This window comes from Geotrypetes seraphini, chromosome 3, assembly GCF_902459505.1.
Source record: "Geotrypetes seraphini chromosome 3, aGeoSer1.1, whole genome shotgun sequence".
Lineage (NCBI taxonomy): Eukaryota > Metazoa > Chordata > Amphibia > Gymnophiona > Dermophiidae > Geotrypetes > Geotrypetes seraphini.
This window is the reverse complement of record NC_047086.1, coordinates 10,737,454-10,763,080: the sequence shown is the minus strand read 5'-3', so window position 1 is coordinate 10,763,080 and position 25,627 is coordinate 10,737,454. Positions and strand designations below refer to the sequence as shown.

At 45.1% G+C, this 25,627-nt stretch overlaps 1 protein-coding gene across 1 annotated transcript in view; it reads right to left on the bottom strand.

The window, feature by feature from the left end:
- Positions 1 to 3,642: 3,642 nt before the first annotated feature.
- The window catches only part of SCML4 (Scm polycomb group protein like 4), a 91,089-nt gene continuing 69,104 nt past the window's right edge, over positions 3,643 to 25,627 (bottom strand). Inside the window, exons 5-8 of the mRNA XM_033939698.1 lie at positions 24,682 to 24,876; positions 20,980 to 21,252; positions 11,808 to 11,953; positions 3,643 to 3,965 (exon numbers count right to left, since the gene is read on the bottom strand). Of these exons, the coding sequence (XP_033795589.1) occupies positions 3,840 to 3,965; positions 11,808 to 11,953; positions 20,980 to 21,252; positions 24,682 to 24,876 (740 nt within the window). The 3' untranslated portion in view covers positions 3,643 to 3,839. The remainder of the gene's footprint in view (positions 3,966 to 11,807; positions 11,954 to 20,979; positions 21,253 to 24,681; positions 24,877 to 25,627) is intronic.

Sequence of the window (25,627 nt, the reverse complement as noted above, 5' to 3'; positions counted from 1 at the left end):
ATCACATCAGTGATGTCACAATGGCTTCATTATTCAGAGTATGAATGGCCACAACCACTGACCCGCAAGCTTTGCTTTGAAGAACGCTGGTGTAGAAGGACTGAGGCTGAAACAGACACTACAGAATGACAGTCTCTGGTATCCAGAGCAGATATTGTGATGTCATAATGCCTCATTCCACCAGTGCCTAAGAGCCAATCACATCAGTGATGTCACAATGGCTTCATTATCCTTGGTTCACATAAGAATCAGAGTATGAATGGCCACAACCACTGACCCGCAAGCTTTGCTTTGAAGAACGCTGGTGTAGAAGGACTGAGGCTGAAACAGACACTACAGAATGACAGTCTCTGGTATCCAGAGCAGATATTGTGATGTCATAATGCCTCATTCCACCAGTGCCTAAGAGCCAATCACATCAGTGATGTCACAATGGCTTCATTATTCAGAGTATGAATGGCCACAACCACTGACCCGCAAGCTTTGCTTTGAAGAATGCTGGTGTAGAAGGACCGAGGTTGAAACAGACACTAGAAAATGACATGGGATTATTCCCGCGGTTATCCGCGGGGACGGGAACTGTGATGAATTTTGTCACCGCGTCATTTTCTAACTGGAAATTCAAAGCTGGCTTTGTGTGGGCGTCAGCACGGAATTTCTGGTTTTTGAGAAGCCGGCTAGCGCACACCTGGTTATGTAAATATTCAGACTTAAGCGGCCACGGGCAAGGACAGATATTCACGAGGAATCTTCAAAAGTTTCTGCACTCTCAGTTTTTAAACACCACATATTAAATATTTCAAAACCACTTCTCCCGCCCCACCCCCAACCATTTCCCGCAAAAATATGAAAGTGTGGAAACTTTTTGATGAACCCTCGTATATGGTCCTATTTATGCCCTAAACATGGCCACTTAGCTCTGAATATTGGGAGCTAACTGGTTAACCCTTTCAGGACCAAGGGACATATTTGTCCCATAACTTTAAAATCCAATAAATATTGATTGGGATAGTCTACAGTTCTAAATTTGATATGTACGGATTCCATAGGATACTGCCTTTATGTAAACAAACTGGTTCCGACATTCATTCATTAGCGTCGTTGCCAGATTGACGAGAAGATTCACTTGCCACACTGTCCATAAGCCAGAAGTGTGATTTTTTTAAAAAAAAATAATGATATTTCACAAAAAAAATCAATTTTTTGGCATCTGCAAGCCCTTTTTACCATAAAAATGTCGTCAAAACCACAAAAATTGGCCTACGATCCTTATGGTCCTGAAAGGGTTAAGTGCCACCGAAAAAGACTGGTTAGCTGCATAGAGGCGAGGTTACCGGCTGGTTAACTCACTTTGAATATCGGCCAGAATGTTTTTTGTAAAATGGGCCTTCACGTTTGTTGATTTTTCTATTCTGTTTCGATAGTGTGGTTAATATATTCTGCATTTCAGCGTCCCAGATCTGTAGAACAATTTGATCACCAGGGAAACTGACCCATATGGTGTCCAGTCAAACCCGCCCAGACAATCGCGCGCAGGACTTCAACATTATTTTAAAGCGCTCTGAGGGGTATGTGTGTGGGGGAAACCTCCCCCCTTTACTTAGAAATGTTGGCACTCTCGTGGGGGTGGGGTAGGGTGGGGGGGAACCCCCCCCCATTACAAAGCAAACAATAATTTTTCCCTAAAAAAACAGGGAAAATGGCTGTTTCCTCTGTAATGGGGGGGTTTTCCCCCCATACCCTCCCAAAGTGAGCACCAACATTTCTAACTAAAGTGGCGGGGTTCCCCCCCACCCCTTCACAGCGCTTTCAAATAGTGTTAAAATCCAGTGTGTTGACATCCTGCGTGGTTTCATCTATGAACTGACCCATATATATTTATATTTGGGGTTTTTTAATGCCAATGTGCCAATATCCTGAGGCTCAGTCCAAGTATCCTCCAGTTCCACTGATCCACCCCAGGCGTGTTCTTTCTAAGGGCGCGACACCCCTCCTCCTCTCCATGCCTTCCCCTGTACCTATTTCACTTCTCTGGCGTGAGGTCACTGCCCATAGTGGCCTTGGCGCGCGCCCTCTGACGTCACTTCCGGGACCCACGCCTAGGAAGTGACGTCAACGAGCAAGCCAACACCAACGTGGGAATGCAACTCATGCCACAGAAGTTAAAAAAGTTCAGGGAAAGGGAAGGGGGTGGGGAGGGGCGTTATCGCCACGGGCGCCGCTCACCTGTACTACGCCACGGCACTGATCCCAACATGATCCATCAGAAATCTGCTGCAGAGCCATGACAAATGCCCATTTGTTGTCACAAAATCGAGAAAGCATGGGACAAGTAGACAGCGCTCCCTAGTGGTGAGGTAGGAAGGGTAAACCTGGAGATCACGTAGCGTGTGCAGCAGCCTGGGAAAACGTACAGATTCAATGCACTCTATGATCTTTATCTGCCACCATAGTCAACGTTCAGGAAACAGACGTTTTCTAGCTAGGATTACCAAGAACTCTCGAGCCAGTCCTGGTTAATACTAGGGATGGACAGTTGTTTCCTGCTTCTGAAGCCCAGCACTATGAAGACTACTTTTTCAGATAAGTGTGATGATGTTTTGATATATTTATAAGATAGTTGCAATAAGAAACATATTTTTCCACGTGTCTTGTAGTTTTTGACCGAGGATGTGTCTTCCTGTCTCAAAGTTGGTATTTTGAGATAGGTTTGTCTAAATGGGAAGTTGCATTTTTGATATTAGACACTGAGGTCTTTTCTCCTATTTTGTATGTCAGCTATACGTTATACTGTATGTAGTGCTGGGTTGATTTTGGGATGTATGGTATTGAGGATATGATATTGACATCCTTTCTTGTTTTTTGAGTTTTCAGTTGTTTGCAATGACATAGCCCACATCGCATGTCATTAGCGAACTAAAGCGAGCAGAAACAACATGACGTTTTGCATTTTTCCCCTTGGCTGACGTTGCTGAGACCCTCCAGACCATTGCACATGTGCCGTTATCGGCAAAAGAGGACGCTCTCTTTCCGAAAGAATGCATGCCCTTTGCAAATCGTTTGCACTCATTCAAAAGAAAGTGGCCTCAACCACCTTGCTCGTGTGACAATAAAACAGCCAAATGAAGACGAGTAAAATGGACATTCTCGGAAACAACACAAGAAATGGTAAGGGACTGAAGTTTTCTGGCTGCCCACCCCTAGTTAATACTGCATTGAACGCATGGATTGATAACGCTTATCTCTCTAGGAAACAGCAGTTGCATCATGGGATCAGATCAGGGCTGGATCAGTCTTTCATGGACACCCTTCTTTGTAAATACATAAGAGCTTCAATGAACTCTCTCAATTAAGGCTACTACTTGCTTTCTAGCCAACTGATCTAATCTGGGTTTTCCTAAACTATTATTCTTACTGGAATCGTTACCTTGGAAATGCAGTAAAGTGCCAAAGACCAGAAAACAACCTGGCCTTACCAATACCTACAGCCATTCTCAACGGCCATCCTCATCTGACAGACTTAATTTTTTTTTTTTTTTTTTTTTTACATTTTCCCTGCTGATTATCAAAACTGAAAAAGTATAAATAACAATTACAATTAAAAACCTATTTTGGTGAAATGAGGACACTTAATAGCTGGAAAAGGTCTTACAAAATTATACAAAGGTGAATCAAGTTTGTTGCAAGATGGGATGGTAACAAAAATGCTCAAGTCTTTGTGAAAACTGAGACTGGTAAAAAGGCAAAACAAAAGTGGATTTTTGTAAGGCAACATGTTACCTTTGCTCTACCACCTCAGATTCTCACTGGGGTTTTGCTAGCGGACTTCAGCAAACACGTCAAAACTTGACTTGCTTCAGCTTGTCGATATGGAAACAGAGTTTCAGTGCCGGCCCTAGTTTGAGCCCCAAATACTTCATGATCATGTCACTCTTCAGCAGAAGCAAGGCGTTCCCGTCAATCTCCTGCAGAAACAGAGAAAGCATCAGGGGCTGCAGCCCATAAAGTGCATACAATACCTCTCAACCTCCTAAATTAACGAAGAGCGAGGCTCTGTGACATGCAGTTGCTCAATCTGGACATTCTGATACTTAGAGAGAGAGAGATGTCACTGATGTGGCTGGTAGGGCAACTTTACTGAGGTCTATGGAGGTGAATGACATACTGTACCTAGGAGGTTGATGGAAGTCAATCACATGGTTGGAAGAATGATGCCATTGTAGTATTATGGAGATGAATAGTTGGAAAGGTAATGCCACTGAAGTCTAAGGAGATAAATCACATGGTTGGAAGGATGATACCATGTAGTAGGGAGGGTGATGCCCCTGAATAGTGTGGAAGTGACAGATGTGGCTGGCAAGGTAATGCCACTGAAATCTAAGGAGATAAATCACATGGTTGGAAGGATGATACCACGTAGTTGGGAGGGTGATGCCACTGAATGGTGTGAAGTGACAGATGTGGCTGGCAAGGTAATGCCACTGAAGTCTAAGGAGATAAATCACATGGTTGGAAGGATGATACCATGTAGTAGGGAGGGTGATGCCCCTGAATAGTGTGGAAGTGACAGATGTGGCTGGCAAGGTAATGCCACTGAAATCTAAGGAGATAAATCACATGGTTGGAAGGATGATACCACGTAGTTGGGAGGGTGATGCCACTGAATGGTGTGAAGTGACAGATGTGGCTGGCAAGGTAATGCCACTGAAGTCTAAGGAGATAAATCACATGGTTGGAAGGATGATACCATGTAGTAGGGAGGGTGATGCCCCTGAATAGTGTGGAAGTGACAGATGTGGCTGGCAAGGTAATGCCACTGAAGTCTAAGGAGATAAATCACATGGTTGGAAGGATGATACCATGTAGTAGGGAGGGTGATGCCCCTGAATAGTGTGGAAGTGACAGATGTGGCTGGCAGGGCAATGTCACTGAAGTCTATGGCGATGAATGGTAGGTTGAGGGGTGATGACCTGGCTGATGTTTAGGATTTGAGGGCAATAAGGTTCATGTAGGTGAATGTTGTGAGGAAACTATTTTCACAAGTTTTGCCATCACATGGGGCTATTTTTGTACCCCTGGAAGCTACCCACTTACTTTCCCTGTCTCCAAACCATGTAAGTACAGAAGTATGTCTACACCTGTTAGTCGTATTCCTGCAGGGTCCAAAAAGTTGCATCTATTTGCAAATTCTTTCTTCTCCCATGCTAAACATACCCCCTCAACCCTGCCCTTTTCTCACACGTCAGTTCCGTGTCCTTACGCCTGACGTCTTGGCCCTTATACCCTTCATCTGCTGATCTGCTCTCTCTTTGCTGCAGCCTAATTCCTCTCTTCTCTCTTCGTGTGATCATTATGTCTGCCACCCTGAATTTCAGGAGGTGATCTCAGATGCACGGACTCAAACAGAACTCTCGGACTGGTATTTGTGCCCTAGGGGTGTCCACCGAAGGAGCTGGGTATGTTTCTTGATCGAGCTCCTGGAGGCAACTCCTGAGTGACAGCAGTTCTCTCAGGCCATTCACTGTTCCACATAGTAGCTCTCATAATTCTGGGGTGGTGGGGAGTGTGGGGTGTAGGGGGTATGGGGGTACTGTTTGTTGAGGGTCTATTTCTACAGTATCTATGCACTACGCATTGTATAATACCAGTGCCTAAGGTAAGACTAACATGGCTTTGTGGACCTGCTGGTTGGATCTGTGGAGTCCATTTGCGGGGGGGGGGGGGGGCAATCTATCTCCATCCCTGTCCCATCCCTGGCACGTTTTGTCCCATGTCCTTGCAAGCTCTGTCCTCGTCTGCATAAGCCTTGAACACTTATGATTTTAAAGTGGTCAAGGGTTGTGTAGATGAAGACAGAGCTTGCAGGGATGGCACAGGTCCAGAGCTTGTGGGGACAGAACGGGGATAGAGAGATCCTGCAGGGATGGAGAAAATTTGTCCCCATGTCATTCTCTAAGTTTCAGTCCAACACACGATCAGTTCATTTAGGATTACCAGATTTTCTCTTTTAAAAAAAAAAACCAACCAAGGATACTTTTGCCCCACCTCATTCTGCCCCAGTCCCAAACCTACACAAAACTCATGTTTCCTTCCCTGAGCTCGGATCCACATCTGGAGGACCTCCACGCATACACAGGCATCGTTGTGATGATGTCATATGCAGGCATGTGATGTCATCACGTCAAGGTACTGCTTGCCCAGAGGCCCTGTAGATGCAGCACTGAACTCAGGGCGTTACAAAACCTGGACAAACTGCCTAAAAAGACATCTGGTATCCCTAAGTTGAGTGGTTGAACTGAGCATGCATAAGAGTGCTAGTGTTGACTTAAGTGCTGCTCAGACAGCAGGAGTGGGGCTCACACAGGAGACTTCTTTGGCTGGTGGGGCCTGGCATTTCTACTAACCATTAAAGCACAGGGGGCTTGAGCTGAAAGTGAGGGGGCCAAGCCCCCGCCTCCCCCACAGCTACGCCAATAGGCTGAGAACTAGGGAAGCCTGGTTCAAATTCTGCTGTTCTTTTTTGTGATTTAGGGCAAATCTCTTAATTCTTCATTGCCTCAGGTACAAACTTAAGAAAATAAGAATAGCCTTACTAGATCAGACCAATGGGTCATTGGTGTGGGCAGACTAGATGGGCTGTGGCCGTGGCCCTTATCTGCCGTCACTTTCTATGTTTCTTTTCTCAGGGTGGCCAATCCAGTTCACTAGTACCTGGCCAAAACTCAAAGACTAGCAACATTCCATGAAAAATCGATCCACTTGTACCCGTTATATTCCACTCAGGATTTTGTAGACTTCAGTCATATCTCCCCTCAGTTGTCTCTTTTCCAAGCTGAAGAGCCCTAACCGTTCTAGTCTTTCCTCATATGAGAGGAGTTCCATCCCCTTTACCATCTTGGTCGCTCTTCTTTGAACCTTTTCTAGCGCCATTATATCTTTCTTGAGATAAGGAGACCAGAATTGAACGCAATACTCCAAATGAGGTCGCACCATGGAGCGATACAGGAGCATTATGACATTCTTAGTCTTGTTAACCATCCCTTTTGTAATAATTCCTAGCATCCTGTTTGCTTTTTTGGCCGCTGCCACACATTGGATGGAAGGTTTCAACATATAGTCTACAATGACACCCACAGCCTTCCAGGGACATGAAAAAATTTGCCATTCCTGAATGTAATTCATTTTAAACTATGGAGAAAAGGTATGAAACTAAATCCAAACAAATATTCTATCTATGTGTTTAGCTTTCAGGCAATTCTGGCAGTCACATTACTTTGCATTTCACAGTTTTGCCTGCTTTTCCTGAAGATAGAGCATACTGACAGCAAGCCATAAGCAAGTTTTATATTGCTCAAATATGAAGAATTTTGTGGGGTAGAAACTGCACACACAATGCGATCTGGCCATCCAGGAGAAGTGAGGCCAACTGTAGCAGCTTCTTCTCGACATGGAGGTGATCGGCAACAATACAGGTCTCAAGTGGCTAAATTCTACGGGAAGCTACTTTGGCTCCCAGTTGAAGCAAGAACATTATTCAAGTTAGGTTGTACCTATTACAAGACCTGATTATAAAACTGATCACTTTAAATTTACCGACAGAAAATGTTTTTCTTGGCATTTTAGATCATTTACATTTCCTACTGTGAAAGGTTGCATATGCCAAAGATTTTTCCATAGAATTTTATCTTTTCAAGTTGGATCATGGGATAAACCCTTTTTCTGTCCTATCTTTCCTTTAAAAAATGCTAAAGACCTACGTATTTGATAAATTGTTCTGAATGGGATTATGGTTCACTGGGCTTGTACAGTCTCTTGATGTCAGGAACTGGATAGCCTGAAGAAGGAGGTCGGGAGACTGCAGATTCGAGTACAGGAACTGGAGGGACTGTGCACCATAGAGGAGCAGTGCTGGGAAAATGAAGACACCACCAGAGAGGACCACATCACAGAACAAGTCAGAGAGCTCGAGAAGTTCCTCGAGGAGGCTTGCAGGATGGTGGAGGCACAGGACGACCAGCTCATCAGGAGAGAATTAACAGTCGGACGACAAAATCCACCAGACACCATGGAAGTAGGGCCTGGCGGGGAAACTGGACAGGCAGATGAGGAGGAGACCCAACAGAACCCGGAAGAAGGACTAGGTGAATGCACCACTGACACAGACCTGAGACCGGAGAGACAGTTGAGGAAGGGGAGATCTGCCATCGTAGTAGGGGACTCAATCCTGAGAGGAGTGGACAGTCACATAGCCGGAGGGAGAGAGGACCGACTAGTGACATGTCTCCCCGGGGCAAGAACGAAGGACGTCATCAACAAAATTGAAAGGATCCTGGAAGGGGCCGAGACAGAGGAGACAGCTGTAGTAATCCATGTTGGAACCAACGACATCAGCAGGAGGGACTACAACAGGACTGCACTAACTGATCAGTTCAGGATCCTGGGGAGGAAACTGAAACTGAGGGCATGCAAGATAGCCTTCTCGGAGATCCTGCCAGTACCGAGAGCAGACACATGGAGGCAGAGTGAACTACAAGCAATAAACGGTTGGCTCAGGAGATGGTGCGAGGAGGAGGGTTTCCTTTTTGTTCGGAACTGGACAACTTTCTTGGGAAAGAATAAACTCTACAGGAGAGACGGGCTGCACCTGAACACGACTGGGACGAGGATGCTGGCACGCAACGTCCAGAGCATCATAGACTTGGCTTTAAACTAAGGAAGGGGGGAAAGCCGACAGTCAATCTGACACATCGGACAAATGTATCAAAAAAGGATACTGAGCAAGGACATTGTACAAGAGGGCATGGACATTGTAAAAGAGGGCATGGGACTGAGTGGGAATTTTTGGAAAAAGGACCTAAGGAAGCAATACAAGGGCCTAGGGCCAGGGACATTGAGCAAGGACATTGTAAAAAAGGGATTGGGGCTGAGTGGGAATTTTTGGGAAAAGGACCTAAGGACGCAATGCAGAGGACCAGGGCCAAGGACAATGAACAAGGGCACTGTAAAAGTGGGCTCAGGACTGAGTTGGAATTTTTTGAAAAAGGACCTAAGAATAGATCGCAAGAGTCTAGGGCACAAATGTCTTTGGTAAGCAGGACTAAAAGAGAACAACGGATCCCAGAGGGACAATCAAAAATGGGGAAACAGGCTGAGGAGGAAACAGATACACCACAGGAGGAGGATGACCAAGACGAGGCTTGGGGACTAGCAACTTACGAGGGGGACGCCAGGAGTGCCAAACCACGAGGAAAACCAGCAAGAAAGGCGAACAACCGGGACTTACATTGCTTGTACACTAACGCTAGGAGCCTAGGGGCTAAAATGGGAGAGCTGGAGGTATTAGCCTGCAAAAAGGGCCTAGACATAATCGGAGTCACAGAAACGTGGTGGACTGAAGACAATAAATGGGATGTGGCCTTACCAGGGTTCAAACTCTACAGGAGAGATAGGTCACACAAAAAGGGTGGAGGAATAGCGCTATATATAAAAGATTCCATACCTTCAACCAGGATGGAAACAACAGTAAGGGCGGACGACTTGGAATCATTATGGGTTAAACTACCAGGAGGAGCAGGAACAGACATAAAATTGGGTCTGTACTATCGCCCACCTGGACAATCGGAAGAAATCGACCAGGACCTGGAGGCCGAACTGAGGCAGACTGCAAAGATCTCCAAAAAGATCTGACGACACTGGAAGAGTGGGCCGAAAAGTGGCAAATGAGCTTCAACATAGGGAAATGCAAGGTCATGCATGTAGGGAAAAAGAATCCGATGTTCACTTACAAAATGGGGGGACCACCGCTAGGGGTAAGTAACCTTGAAAGAGACCTGGGAGTGATGGTAGACACAACATTGAAGGCGTCGGTGCAGTGCGCCACAGCCTCAAGGAAAGCGAACAAAATGTTGGGTATCATTAAGAAAGGTATCACAACTAGGACGAAGGAAGTCATCCTGCCACTGTATCGTGCAATGGTGCGCCCGCACCTGGAGTACTGTGTCCAGTACTGGTCGCCGTACCTCAAGAAAGACATGGAGGTACTTGAGAGAGTCCAGAGAAGAGCAACTAAGCTAATAAAGGGTATGAGGGACCTCTCATATACTGACAGACTGAAAAAGCTGGGGCTTTTCTCCCTGGAAAAGCGACGACTCAGGGGAGACATGATAGAAACCTTCAAGATCATGAAGGGCATAGGAAAAGTGGACAGGGACAGATTATTCAAACTAAGGGGAACCACAAGTACAAGGGGGCACTTGGAGAAATTGAAAGGGGAAAGGTTTAGAACAAACGCCAGGAAATTCTTTTTCACCCAGAGGGTGGTGGATACATGGAAGGCGCTGCCGGAGGATGTGATAGGCAGAAGTACGCTACAGGGCTTCAAAGAAGGTCTGGATAGGTACCTAGAGGACAAAGGGATTGAGGGGTACAGATAGGAGTAGAGGTAAGGTTATAGGGACAGGATTAGAGGTAAATTATAAAATTAGTCAGAGACCACTGTTCAGGCAGTGGGCCTGATGGGCCGCCGCGGGAGCGGACCGCTGGGCAGGATGGACCTCTGGTCTGCCCCAGCGGAGGCAACTTCTTATGTTCTTATGATTGCTGTTAACCGCGTTGAACTGAGAGGTTACTTCGGTATATAAGTGAATTTGTTATGTTACAGCAAGTTTTTATGAGTTTTTTTGGGGTTTTTTTTTCACAATCCAGCAAGAATGAGAGTGAATGATGGTTTTCTAGGTAGGGAAGAATCTGACGCACATGTTTTGTTTGTTCACTGCTCTTCTGCTCAAATATGCCTCTCATTCCTTGCTCAGCTCAGGTAAGGAAGCGGCAGGAGTGTTCCAGCAATTCAGTCCACCACTCCATCAATGCCCCATTTACTTCCTGTGCCTCTGTCTTCTCTCATTATCTTCAGAAAACCAGACTTACAATCCACATTGCTCCCCCCCCCTTACCACCAAAGAGCAGCTCGGGAATAGAACAACATGGCCCAAAGGCACAGAAAAGCTGTAACACAGAGGACCTTTAGCCTTTTGAAAACATTCTTCAGGTGCCTGGATGGATTGGCAGCAATCCTGCTCTACCATCCCATGAGGTAGGTGAAATCTTTCTAGCATGGTGTTTGCAGTAGTGTAGTAAGCAGGGGCGGACCGCCTCAGGCACTGTCTTCATGGGGTGCACTGGTGCCTCTTCTCAGCTCTGCCCTTCCGCATACCTCTTTAAATCTTCCATTTTCTGCTCATGCCGGCCTCGTATCCCTTCTGATGTCACTTTCAGGTCATTGGATCAGGAAGTGATGTCAGAATGAAGCCGAGGCCAGTGCGAGCAGCAGGTTGAAGATGATGCTCACTGGAGAACATGTCAAGAGATACTGGGGGGGGGGGGGCACTCATATAGAGGGGAAGGGGGGGTGCACAGCATGGCGATGCCAGGCACAAATTTTCTTCACTACACCATTGGATATATGCTCTACAATATGGCCCTCATTGTATTAATTCACCAACCTTGGGTTTTGGCCAGGTACTAGGGACCTGGATTGGCCACCGTGAGGAAGGGCTACAAGGCTTGATAGACCATTGGTCTGACCCAGTAAGGCTATTCTTAAGTTCTTAACCTAACTCTGATGGCTTGTTCAACTTTGTTTCCAGGACCTATATACATCTTAGTAGGTAAGGACAATGTAAACCATGCACGCATATACACTTGGACACCAAGCTATAGATTCAGGGTCTGCAATGGAGAACACCTTCCTCTTGAGAAGAACACTATTGGTGATGTCAGCACGCATGAACTTATGTACCCCTACATACGTGTTTCCTGAAGAGCTCGACATGAGGTCCTAGTGCATGAGGGTCCGCATCCTTCACAAACCAAACCACATCTTCAACCGTCCAGGTGGAAGGGTCTTTGCTGGATGGGCGAGCCATGTCCTGTCCTTCTGGTGAAGGGCTTGAGGCTGAGTTGGAAAAGCAACATGCAGTAGGTTACAATTTAAAAAACTCTTCTGGAACAGCTGTGAGAATAAGTTGAGGTGTGACAAATTGAAACCATGAGCTCAGGGCCCTGGGGAGTGATAGTGAAAAGCACTAATATGGAAAGGAAGATGTTTTAGCCAGTGGTTTCCTCCTGTTACTTCCAGTAGTATTTGGATTGACACCAACCTACCTCTCTTCCCACTTGGAATTTCATAATTCAAATAAGAATACATGAAAAACTCACTGGTTTATGGTTCCACCGGTAAAAGCATGCCGTTATGAGAGATTTTTAAGAAAAACTTTTGCATTCCAGGCTAGTGCAATGAATTAATGTTGGAACGCTCTTATTCCCTAAGCTCAGTCTTACTATTTATTCAGAAAAATTCTTAAAACTTGTTTGAGAAATATATATCTTAATTGCCAATTTTCTGAGAAATATTTGATATGCTTATGTAAGTAAGTGTTTTCTCCTCCGCTGTGTTCATTAGTAGAGGAGAAAACACGCTGAACAGTTATTTGGTCCATTAAATTGAGTATATTTTACTCCGAGGCCCTGAAGAAGTGGCTTAGTGCCACGAAATGATCGTTGGCCAATGGACTTCATTTTTGGGACCATCACTTGTTTTTTCACCTTGTTGTTTTCACACTAATGAAAGATTTTTCTGCCTGTGATGTTTGGGTGGTCGGGTGTGGGTTCACCTCTCCCGTTATCTGAGGCTTTTTCTTTTGTTTGTGAAAAAGCTGTGTGGGTTGGAGCTTTATTAATGGAGTGAAGTTTTTTTTATTTTGATTGCTTATCCCTCCATTCCCTATTTGGATTATTTTTGGTTAATAAAATAATCCATGTAATACACAGTGAAGGTGTTGTGGTGTGGACCCAACACAGTCCGTTTTTCGGTCAGAAAGACCTTCTTCTGGGGACGTAAGAGTATGCATATGAGAAATGAGGATGATATTGTGAACGAAAAAGCCCAATTGTGAGGTCTAAATGTGAATGTGAAGAGTGTCTATCAAAAGTCTCTCTTGTATACCGCTTAATTTTCCAAGTAGGATCAAAGCGGTTAACAAAACAATTCAGAAATTATTGGAAAGAACTCCATTAAAATAGAAATGGAAAAGAGAAAAAATTACAACATAACTCTTACTTACAATACATCAATAACCTATAAATAAAAATCATAAAATAGAATAATGATACAGATTGAAACACTGAATTCAAGTCCTATCATTGTAACTGAAAGTACTAGGTCTTTAAATGTCTTAAAATTGATTAACGACTCTTCTTTCCTCAACTCCACTGGTAAACTATTCCATAAAAGTGGAACCAAATAGAAAAACGCACAGTTTCTAGTTGAAGCAAGATGGGCTCTAGGTACAGCTTCTCTGTTATCATTCAATGATCTTAATAGTCGCCCAAGGGCATAAAAATAACACTACATTTGAAAGAGATGATGGTTGTAATTCAAAAAATACTTTATGAGCTGACATCAAAATCTTGAGCTTGCTCCTATATGCCAATGACATTTCGGATATAAAGGAGTCCCGTGATCCTGAATAGGCAATCTATCTAATAATCAAAAAGCAGCATTTTGCAAAGTCTGTAAACGTTTTAGTTGACCAGTCATTACTCCTGTATACACTAGATTACCACAGTCCGATTTAGATAGAACAAAAGTGTGAATTAAGGTCTCATCGAATAAATTTCGAATAGGTCTAAGCTGCCTCAATGTACCAAACCCTTCAGAAATCACTGAAGAAACCTGTTCCTCAAAATTTAAATCACAATCATTTATAATTCCCAGATGCAATTAGGATCTAAAGACAGCTTCGATTGTGGTGTCAATCTATCTCCTGAAATACAACACGCCACTGGTTTTGACATATTTAACACTAATTTATGTCTGCTTAACCATCCCTCTACATTTTTCAGACAGTCCTGTAAGGGACCCAGATCTCGTCTCTGTGGAAATAACTCCATAAACCAGCAAAATAGCATCAGTATAAATATATATACTAATTCCCATTTGCTGAATCAATCTGGTGAAGGGACTTAAATATATTAAACAAAATTGGTGATAAAGCTGAGCCTTGTGGCACCCCACAATCTATTGATCTCTCCCGAGATATTAATCCTTTGGAAACTACCTGAAAAGTTCATCTTTGAAGGAAAGAAGAAACCCAATTTTAAGACTTTTAAACCAATTTCTTGTAATAAATCTGTTAAAAGCTTATGATGAACCAGATCAAAATCAGAACTCAAATCTAATCACACCACCATTGCAAAGTTCCCACGATCTAAAATAGAATGTACTTCACTTAATAATCCAGCCAATACTGTCTGAGTACGATGCGTGTTTCAAAATCCGGCCTGTCTTGGATGTTGAAATGGACGACCATATCCTAGTAACATAACATAGCAGATGACGGCAGATAAAGACCCGAATGGTCCATCCAGACTGCCCAACCCTTTCCAGTCTTTACATTACTGACTTAATTTAAATCTTCCTTCTTCTTAGCTATTGCTGGGCCAGAACCTAAAGCTCCGCCTGGTGCTATGCTACTGAAGTCTCCATCAAAGCTCACTCCAGCCCATCTAAACCATCCCAGCCATCGAAGCCCTCCCCAGCCCATCCTCAACCAAACGGCCATATACGGACATAGACTGGGCAAGTCTGCTCAGTACTGGCCTTAATTTTTTCTGATTCGAGATCCTCTGTGTTCCTCTGCTAGTTGTCTGCCACCTCGTTGTCAAGAAAGTTTTTTTCACGACGAGAACAAATGAAGACCAGACACATGATTCGATTTCATTCACTGATGCTATGAAATGTGGGTCATTTATAAATTGTCTGACCTGTGGATCATCGAAAATTCCTGCCTTCGGTTTTTCCATGCTAAGTCCAGATAACATTTGCGCTATGGTATTCAATGCACAAACCGTCTTTATTCAAAGCCTTTACAAATTGTTTCATCGGGCCTAGTGGTGGGAGTAGGATTCTATCTTGTGCTACCAAAGGTTCATTGATTGCATTTTGTCCTCCAACCACCATATATATTCCCTCGAAGGCCAATATTTTTTTGCTCAATGTTCATGTTTGGCTTTACTATCTCATAACCATATCTAAGAAACTAGAGCCGATGTGGTCTATCCAAAGCAATTTTCCAAATCAGCACACCAGATAACCCCAGGAACAGGTCAAAAACCCAAGGCACCAAGAAAAAAAATATTGTTTTGTTGGCCTGTGTAATCAAAGAATGAACAGGACTGCGTACTGAAAATAGACACTCGCTTGACTTTATGGGAAAAATTAACCCATTTGGAGAAATTGTCCTTCAAAGAACCCTCTTGTCCCTGAGAGCTCTGGGCTTCACAACACTGTCATTTTTGGAGAGCCCTTGAAAGAAAGGGGAGGGGGGGAGTGCATTCTGTCTCTGCTCCCTCCACATTAGCAGATACAGTATAAATGTCACATCTGCATCATTTGTGAAAATCTCTCTCTCTTGAATGGGAAGATGGTACACTCCAGATGTGCAACATACATAATAATCATTATTGATCCAGGCTTTTTGATTCATAATCAGAACTGACCCCCAACTCAAGGCTTGCTTAGTGACGCAGCTGGCCATTAACTGCAAGAGATTAAGGCAAGAAGAAATGAAAAAAGTAGTCCCCTGTTTATGCTTAAATATTTTCTAAGATTCAGTAGCTTAAAGGGGTTGTAGGACTTGAGAACTTCGTAATCCCAGAAACTTTCACAGAGAACCCCAGAGATTTAGAGGGTTAAGAAACTGTGGGCAGACGCAAGAAGAGTTAAGCCGATTTCATTCTGTTCTAGCTTTAAACCAAGGCAATAAAGAAACAGAACAAGAAAAAGTATATTTTATGTTGAGTCTCGATGGAATTATAAATCTCAATCGCAATGAACAATGGGATCTGGCTTTTTTTTTTTTGGGGGGGGGGTTACTGCTGGAAGAGGTTTCTCTCACTTTGCAATGCAATATTGCAGAGCATTACTTTAAAACCGTCAGTGCTCTCAAAAGAAAGTGCCAAGAAATGAGTGATTATTCTGTCACAAGTCAGATCTGCTCTTGTACCTGTCATGGCAGCTTTACTATGACACTGAAAAAGCCAAGGCATCCCAAAATTGGGAAGGGGTCTTTTTATCAGTCTGTCTGGATTCTGTGTAGCCAAAGGTGAAGCTAGAATGGGAGTCTCTTATTTATTTAGTTTTTTTTAGAGAAGCGGCAGAGGCCATCATGAATTTGTCATATATATACATTAGGAAAGAGTAACAGAAGAGATGAATTTTTTTGGGGGGGTACTTGTTACCCCTTGATGATCCCTTTATTGTACCTACAAAAGACTTGATTTGATTTTAACACTTGATATACAGCTAATAACAAGGTGTGAATGCTTTACAATGCTAACAACCATGATTCCATTATCCAAAATGATGATGTGCTAAATTGTACTCTTAAGATCACCATTTCCCTTTTTCAGAGAAGACCTAAAGCACATCAGTATCAGTGGCTGGAAAAATACCTGCACATTTTCAATTCGGAAAACCAAAAAGTGAAAATTAAAAAAAAGAAGCAAAAAAATTTTTAAAAAAGTTTTTAAAAACCTCCACTGAAAAAGGGACAAAAGAAACACATTATACAAGAACAAAACAAGAAAAAAAAGATCAAGCAACCTCAAAACAACAGCAACAGTAAACAGTGTCGCAACTTGTAAAGTTTTCTAGGGACGATATTTTTGCCCATTTAGACGCTGTGTTTCCATTAAAAATGCTCAACTATATAACAAAAAAAGACACCCAGTCTATCTAGATCAGACATGGGCAAACTACAGCCCACGGGCCATATCTGGCCCATTTAGTTTTTTAATCCGGCAATGCCTGTGTTTTCCCAGTTGGCAGCCAGGTTGAAGATATCGACGCAACCATCCAGGCGGGCCACGGCCAAGTACTCCAAGCAGCCGCAGTAATGCAGACAGCGGACCCCAGAGGGCATGAAGCAAAAGAAGTGCACCCAGTGCATCTGGAACTCCCCTATGGCCAGCCGCAGCTCTGCAAGACGCATGCACGTGTCAGGCGACCGGCCAGAAATGACGTCCATCTGCTCATGGTCAAATTTAAGAACCCCATTGAGGTCCACAAGTCAAAAAGTTTGCCCACCCCTGATCTAGAGCCAGAAGTTGAGGGTCATAAATTATGGTTGATATGAAGGAACTGCTGTATTTATTGTTTGTGTAACATGTGTTGTATGTCTCTTACTTTTATTGTTTTTTTTTTGCAAAACCGCCTAGTTATAGGCGGTTAAGAAATCTTTTAAATAAATACATAAGGTTAGGAATGACGTGTCCTTGCAGGCAAAGAATTTTCCAGTGCTCAGAAGAAACTAGAAGAGGAACCATGGCATAGAACGGACCTATGTTCCGAAGACACTGACGAGTCCAAAATGAAGCAAAGTGGAACAAAAGTCTCTGAATGTCAGAGGAAGCATTGGTTTAAAATTGTTTTATTGAGATCGTATATCCAAATGTGGAACCATCAAGTTTAAATGTATCTGAAGTACAATAAGTGGCAATTGCTCATAAGAATGGTAACGAATACTGTTAAAATAGAAACATGTCGGACCCTACACGGTCCGTGTTTTGGCGTTCTTTGCCTGCCTCAGGGTCCTTAAAAAAAAAAAAAAAGGTAAAACAAACAAAAAATATATGATAATGTATAATGTGAAAGTATGATCAATGAATGGTGTGCCCAAGAAAGCAATGTGAGATGCCGGCTGTCTCTGCACTCATGCCGGCATCTCCATCTTTATCTTTGGGCTGGCTGGATTGCCCAGGCTATGTGCCGGCATCTTGACAACTTCACATTGGGGCATCCTGTATTGTGCCAGTTGTCTTCTCCTCCTTCTTCGGGCCAGCTGGATGGCGGAGGCTGCGTCTTGTGCTGGGCCCTGTTCGCGATGGGCTGGAAGTGAGGGCCTAGTGCAGATGGCACTGAGGGGACCAGCTCACGGCCTTCATGTTGGACTGAGTCCCAAAATCCTGCAGACTTCACTTATCAATGGCAGAGACACAATCCTACGAGGCAGACGAGGATCCTGAAGTAGCGCGAACGGGAAGATTTAAGTCTTGTGGACAGTGATTTTAAAACGGAGTACTTTATTTCTATTGTATTTTGCTTTCTGTAATTTTTACCTTTTGGTTTACTAGCACTTGGTTTAAACCATCCCCCACCCATTTTACAAAACCGAAGTGCGGTTTTTAGCGGCGGTCACAGCTTCGATGCTCATAAAATTCATAAGAGCGGCGGAGCTGTTACTGCGGCAGCCAGCATGAAAAAACATGCTACGGCTTTGTAAATAGGGGGCGAGGCTAATTTGTTATGTTGTTAGTTTTTATTTTTGGGGGGGAGTGTAGTTTGTATTTTTATATTATTCTTAAATTTTTCTCTTATATTTATATTCTATATTTTATATTTCTAGTTAGATTTTAGCTTGGTTTCTATAGGGCTTGAGAGGGGCTGTGTGGGTAGTTCAGGAGGATGCATTGGACTATCATGTCAACAGCCCGTGTAATTAGCTCTTTTACCCATGCTTTGTGACACCATTGGAAAAGCTCACGTAAACCGCTCAGATTTGACTATAATCAATAGAGATCGCCAAAAGTCAGGCATGGAAATTTGCGTGCCGATCCAAGATCTAAGGTAATGGGCACTGACGTTGCTTCATTGGTACTTGATAGAACTTGTTCGTGGATCGCCCCCGTCTGCTGTGCTATAACTCAGGCACGGATTCCGAAAACGGCGCCAAATGCTTTAATTGGGTTTCATCAGTGCAGTAATTAACTGTGCCATTTACAGCCAATTAATGATTCATTTAAAAAACGCACCGGAATTGCGCCTATAGCATGGTGTCTTGTGGCACCGAAGCTCACATGGTTAGGAGCAGAAATGATCTTAGGCACCGCTATGAGCAATTGCCCATCAAACTTAGGAACCGGAAATGTAGGCCTCTAATATCCTGGTCTATATTACTGGCATCTGAGCGATTCTGTTAACGGCACCTAAGTGTGATGGAGACATGGCTGGCATTGTTTTTGTAGGTGCTATTAACAGGATCTAGGCCTTAGGGCCTAACTTTTCCCATGCCCAAACCAAAAGTGGTGTGGCCGTGGGGAGGGGCTTAGGCAAGTCAGGCACCAAGTTATATTATGGTGCACCGTCAACAGCGCACAAGACATTGGCGCGCTGACAATTCCATGCCGTCAAAGGCACGCACCGACAAATGCGCACATGAAGGGAGGGGAATTGTCAACGGAATAGTAAATAGAGGGGGAGAAGGGTTGCGGCAATCAGAGCGTGTCAGCATTGAACACCCCCCTTGAACGAGAGCACGTGTGTGTGTGGGGTACCCCCCCCACTCCCTCAGAGCGAAAACGGGAACAGAGCACGATTTGGAAGTTTAGTGGGGGGTTCCCCCCCCTCAGAACAAAAACAAGAGCGGAAAACCTGCGGTGCGCATTTATCCTGCGTGCAAATTTCAGGGCGGAATTGTCAGCGCGCCAATGTCCTTTGGGCAGTGGACTTACACATGTTTCTATTGGGCATAGGTCCAGCCACTGGCATAGTAAGGAGGGGGTGAGGGTCACCAGACATCTAGATTTCCCCAGGAATGTCCTCCTTTTCGAGCACATGTCCAGGGGTCTGGATGGCTTTTCAAATCCCGCCACTTTGTCCGGGTTTTGAAAAGCTCCCTCGACATCACGTCAGGCAAGAAGGAACCACATCATCCCCCCACATCTGCACATGCATGGATGCCCTCCTGGCCAACGAAAGCAGGCAGTGTGGGGCGGGGCTAGGGTGGGATTAGGGGCGGGACTAGGGAGTAATGGGGCAGGAATGGGTGAAACTGGGCGAGCCTGGGGGCGGGTCTAGGGAATCCAGATTTTACTAAAGTAAAATCTGATAACCCTAGAAGGGGGCAGGGGGTGGACCGCCACAGGTGCCATTTTTGTGGGGACACCAGCACCTCTCTGCCCCCATGTCATGCTCAGACTCTCTCTTCTCCACGCCCCCATACCTCTGTCAAAACTTTGCCAGCACAAGCAACTATTCTAGCCTGTTGCTCGCACCAGCCTGGCTCCCTCTGAAATCACTTCTGGGTCAAGGGGCCAGGGAGGGATGTCAGACGGAAAGCCAACACGAGCAGCAGGCTGGCGAAGCTGCTCACACTGGTGAAAATTTTAAAAAGTATGGGAGCGGGAAGGGAGGGCATGAGTCTGGTGTGGAAAGAACAGGGGGGGGCAGAGAGGTAAAGATTACGGGAGCAGGAAGGGAGGGCGCAAATCTGGTGTGGAAAGAGCGGGGGGAAGAGGTAAAGAGTAAGGGAGTGAGAAGGGAGGGCGTGAGTTTGATATGGAAAGAGCAGGGGATGGAGAGGTAAAGAGTACATGAGTGTGAAGGGAGGGCGTGAGTCTGGTATGGAAAGAGCAAGGGACGGAGAGGTAAAGAGTACAGGAGCGGGAAGGGAGGGCGCAAGTCTTGTGTGGAAAGAGCAGGGGGCAGAGAGGTAAGGAGTACGGGAGTGGGAAGGGAGGGCGCGGGGCTGGTGTGGAAAGAGCAGGGGTCAGAGAGGTAAAGAATACGGGGTGGGAAGGGTGGGCGAGAGTTTGGTGTGGAAAAAGCCGGGTTTTGAAAAGCCATCCGGACCCCCGGACATATCCTCAAAAGGAGGACATGCCTTGGGATTCTGGACATCTTGTAACCCTAGCTGGGGTGGAACAGGGTAGGAGCTACGTGTTCTCTTTTTATAAAGATGAAATCTGGTAATCCTATCATAGCAGGTTTCCCTAATAAGAGCTATTCTTAGCTTCGTGAACCATTTTGAGATTCATTGACTTCACAATGTACCAATCGTCCAAATATATGAATGAATCAAGCCATGAAAATGGACCACATGGATGTGTCGCGGGCAGGAGTTATCATATATGGTGATTTACCACTTTTGTTTCCCTCCAGATAGGCTCCGTTTCTGGTGGGGCTCGATGTCTGACGCCTCAGTCCCAACGCGGAGGATCCCCCCGAGGACATCGGTCCCAGGCGATGGCCGCAGGAGGCCGATGAGCTGCTGCCTCCAAGGCGGCCCTCCCCAGTGTTCTGTCTGATGGGATACAAGGAGCCCATGTAGCTGTAGGCCGAGTCTGAAGGATCCACACTGTAGCGCTTCAGGCTCACGGGATCGAGCACGTAATCTTCAGGTATGACGCTTTCTGCTGAGTGAGGAATCGGGGGAGAAAAGGAAGAGCGAGAATGAATTCTTGGAACAAAATTATTTTGCTATTCAAGTATTATTTGGTGATGAATCTGTCAATGTCCTTCATGTTCCAAGCAAGCAAACAGCAGTCCTGGCTGGGAAATTACATTAATGGAACCAGGCTGACTTATGGCGCATTCCGGAAAGCAATTAAAACCGTATTATTTGACAAATTCATCTCCTAAACAGAAGCCTCACCACAGAAGGACATAAGCAGTGCCTCTGCTGGGTCAGACCAGAGGTCCATCGCGCCCAGCAGTCCGCTCAAGCGGCGGCCCATCAGGTCCAGGACCTGTATGATAATCCTCTAGCTATACCCTTCTTATTCCCTTTTCCTTCAGGAAATCATCTAATCCCTTCTTGAAACCACTTACTAAGTTATACTTTCCCTCTAACAATCTCGATGTAATATGCTGTTCTTTTATCTCTTTCTTATGTAATAAGTTGTACCCTCACTTCTCGCATTCTATAATTCGCTTATTGTCCAGATGTGAACCGCTTAGAAGTCTTTCGACTGTGGCGGTATAGAAGAATAAAGTGTTATTATTATTATAATGCTGGTCTGTATTACTTCCTGAAATGTATTGGTAATGGTGATTAAAGACATTACAAAATGAGGATGCAGAATCAATGCATGCTTCCCACTCAGGCACGGGTTACCAGACATCAGGGTAAAACACAGATGGGTCCTCTTTTTAGAGGATCGTCCAGGTGCCCAGATGAATTTCCAGAATCTGGTAGTTTGTGCAGGTTTTGGCGGTCCCCGAGCTCGGGGCCGGGTTTGGAGGGCCCCTGTGCATGCGCGGACATCACACACATGTGGCAATGGTGGGGAGAGACTAAATAGAGGGAGGGAGGGAGAGAAGGAGAATTGCTAGACTGTGGGTGGGTGGGTGGATAGGTAAGGAAGGGAGAAGCTCTGGACTGAAGTGGGGGAGGAGAAAAGCTAAATGAATTGGTGGGTGGGGGAAAAAGAAGCAAAGCTGTACTATGGGGTGGGATTGGGAAGGGGGAGAAGGAAAAATAATGTGCCACTAGTGGGGGGGGAATGGAGAAATGCCGGATAGAAAGAGAAGGCATAATGGGGACAAGAGGAGGGATGAGACAGTGGGCTTCTGTATATGAAGTGTGAAACTGTGGGGAGATGCTGACTATTGGGAGGAGAAGAATGGGAGAGAAAGAGATGCTAACTGTGAGGGGAAGGAGAAGAAAGGGATAGAGAAGTAGATGCTGATTGTGGGGGGGAAGAAAAGAGAAAAAAGGAAAAGCTACATCGTTGGGGTGGGGAATGAAGAGGTGACAGGGAGATGACAGGCTTCAAATGTTGGGGGGAAGGGTAGAGGGGACATGTTTGGCTATAAAAACAGGGGTGGATAGAGAGAAGATGGGCTCTAAGAGTGGGGGTGGAGAGAAAGAGGGAAGATGTTGGGCTACAAAAATGTGGGGAAAGAGAAGGAGAGAGAGAGAGAGATGAGGTGTTGAGCTAGAAAGATGGAGGGTGGGATAAGAGTGAACATGATGGAACCATGTGAGGTGAGAGGAAGGTGGTGAGTGAAGAGGGTTATCATGTGGTAATGGTGGGGTGACAGAAGGGCGAATGAAGAAGGAGTGAGATTGGAAATTGGAGAGCTAGGGACTGAGGGAAGGCGTGAAAAGTTAAAGGGAGTTGGAGAACTACTGTTTTTCCCTGAAAATAAGACCTACTCCCAAAATAAGCCCTAGTCCTGGGATTTGCCAGCAGTTCCCCTTCCCTCTTTCCCATCCCTTGTGCAGCAGAACCTTTAAGCGAGCACTGCCCCTGCCGCCGAACCCCCATCCTTCCCTCCCTCCCAACCGAACCCTGCCAACCGCGAGCGAGCCCTAGTACATACCTCCCTAAGCAGTGTCGGGCTAGCAGCACTCTAAACAGGCTGCTTTGGCCTTGAATGCCCGTGAATTCACTCTGCCGCATTACTGATCAGTAACGCGGCAGAGTGAATTCACGGGCGGACAAGGCCAAAGCAGCCTGTTTAGAGTGCTGCTAGCCCAACACTACTTAGGGAGGTATGTAGGGCTTGCTTGCGGTTGGCGGGGTTTGGATGGGAGGGAGAGAAGGATGGGAGTTCGGCTGCGGGGGTGGGTGCTCACTCAAGGGTTCTGCTACACTAGGGAAGGGAAGCTGGGCAAGGATCCTGCTGCACAAGGGATGGGAGGGAGGGAGGGAAGGAAAGATGCTGCACATGTGGGGGAGAAAAATGAAAGAGGAAGAATTGGGGTGAAGGAGAGGAAGGGAGAGATGATCATGTACATACCCAAAAAATAAGACCTAGTGCGTTTTTTGGGCCTAAAATTAATATAAGATACTGTCTTATTTTCAGGGAAATACGGTAGAAGGTGAGAAAGAGGGTACAATTTGAATGGATAGAAAGGAAGGAAAGAATGTCAGAGGCTGATGTGAGGGAATAGGAGGGAGGACAAAGGATGAATAGAGAAGACAGACTGGCAAGCAGAAGAGAGAAACTCACTGGGACCAACATGATTGGAAAAATGAAATCCTCAGACAACAAAAGATAAGAAAAAAAGCGTTTTTATTCTAATTTATGAACTGGAATATGTTAGTTTGGGAAATTGTGCATCACAGATAACTGAGTACAAAGCAAGTGCTCCCGTACAAATGAATACACACATTGCAAGGTAGTACTCTCCTTCACAATTTCTGGGAACACTAAGAACATAAGAATTGCCACACTGGGACATACTGAAGCCCAGTATCCTGTCTCCTAAGCCCAGAAAATGTGTAAATGTTGAGGCAAACACTGATTAGTCCAAGATTTTGTGATAAGTATACGCACATACCAGCCAGTGAGAGATTAAAGAAACTGGGCCTCTTCTCCCTTGATAAGAGGAGACTGAGAGGGGACATGATCGAAACATTCAAGATAATGAAGGGAATAGACTTAGTAGATAAAGACAGGTTGTTCACCCTCTCTGAGGTAGGGAGAACGAAAGGGCATTCTCTAAAGTTAAAAAGGGATAGATTCTGTACAAATGTAAGGAAGTTCTTCTTCACCCAGAGAGTGGTGGAAAACTGGAACGCTCTTCCAGAGGCTGTTATAGGGGAAAACACCCTCCAGGGATTCAAGCCAAAGTTAGACAAGTTCCTGCTGAACCAGAACGTACGCAGGTAAGGTTAGACTCAGGGCACTAGTCTTTGACCTAAGGGCCGCTGTGTGAGCGGACTGCTGGGCACGATGGACCACTGGTCTGTCCCAGCAGCAGCAATTCTTATGTTCCTTTTATTGAACAAATGAAGTATTGCGTGGGTAGGAGTAAGTTCACTTCTGGCCCTGGCCCCGCCCCAGTACCAGCTCCACTTCTTTTCTGTCTACAAAGGAGGCCCTGGGCCTACCTGATTCCATCCTGTCATTCTCGTACTGCTGGGGGTTGTCCACTGGGGCACTGTACTGAACGAAGGGCTGGTTGCTGAAGAGGTTGCCACAGAGCAGGCTACGGCAAAGCTTCTTGAGGAAGCGGAGGACGTAGCCGATGCTGTTAACCACGGGCAGACTCAGGAGATGCTGCTTCCCATCAAAAGAGGCCGACACTGAAAAAGAAATCAGCAGCAAAGTCAAAGCAAGCAGGGGTGGCGTGGACTTCTAACAGGCAACCTACTAGGGACTCGCCCTTCTAAATGAAAGTGTCCATGTGATTGGACACAAACCATTAGATCCATGAAGGTCCCATGGCGGTATATAAGAATAAAGTTATTATTATTATTATTATTATCGCATCTGGGAAATTGTCACAAACTTACATGTTCTACTCCTTTGTGGAAAGTGGGGCTTGGTGAGGGGAGGGGGGAGTTCTTACATGACACATTACTCAGATTCTGCCATGCAAAATGGAGAGTTTCTAAGAGCTTGCCACCTGACGATGTTTCTTTCCCATCCCACTCTTCACTCGGAGACCTTCACATTAAATTCAAACCAGATCTGTAACTTTCCAAGCTATGTTAACCCTTTATTTGGCATTGTTGCTCAGAAGCAACGTGTGTCTTTTATGGGAGATCTCATCTCCAAATGCCTATTTATTTGACCCTGGTACTCTCGATCAACATCAAGTTACGTAAAGCAGCCGTTTCACAATCTGTCAAGTAAAGGGTTAAATCAAGGAAGTATGAAAGACAAAGCTGAGAGGACCATCTCCGTCTCCATTGCTCACTTACCTCCTTGTGTCAAACTTACAGCAGTAAACTCTTCTAGGCAGGGACATTGGATAAAGTAGTATGGCTGCCATGTTAAGTCCATTCAGAACAGACATTGGAATTCTATATAATGACTAATATTATGTAGAAT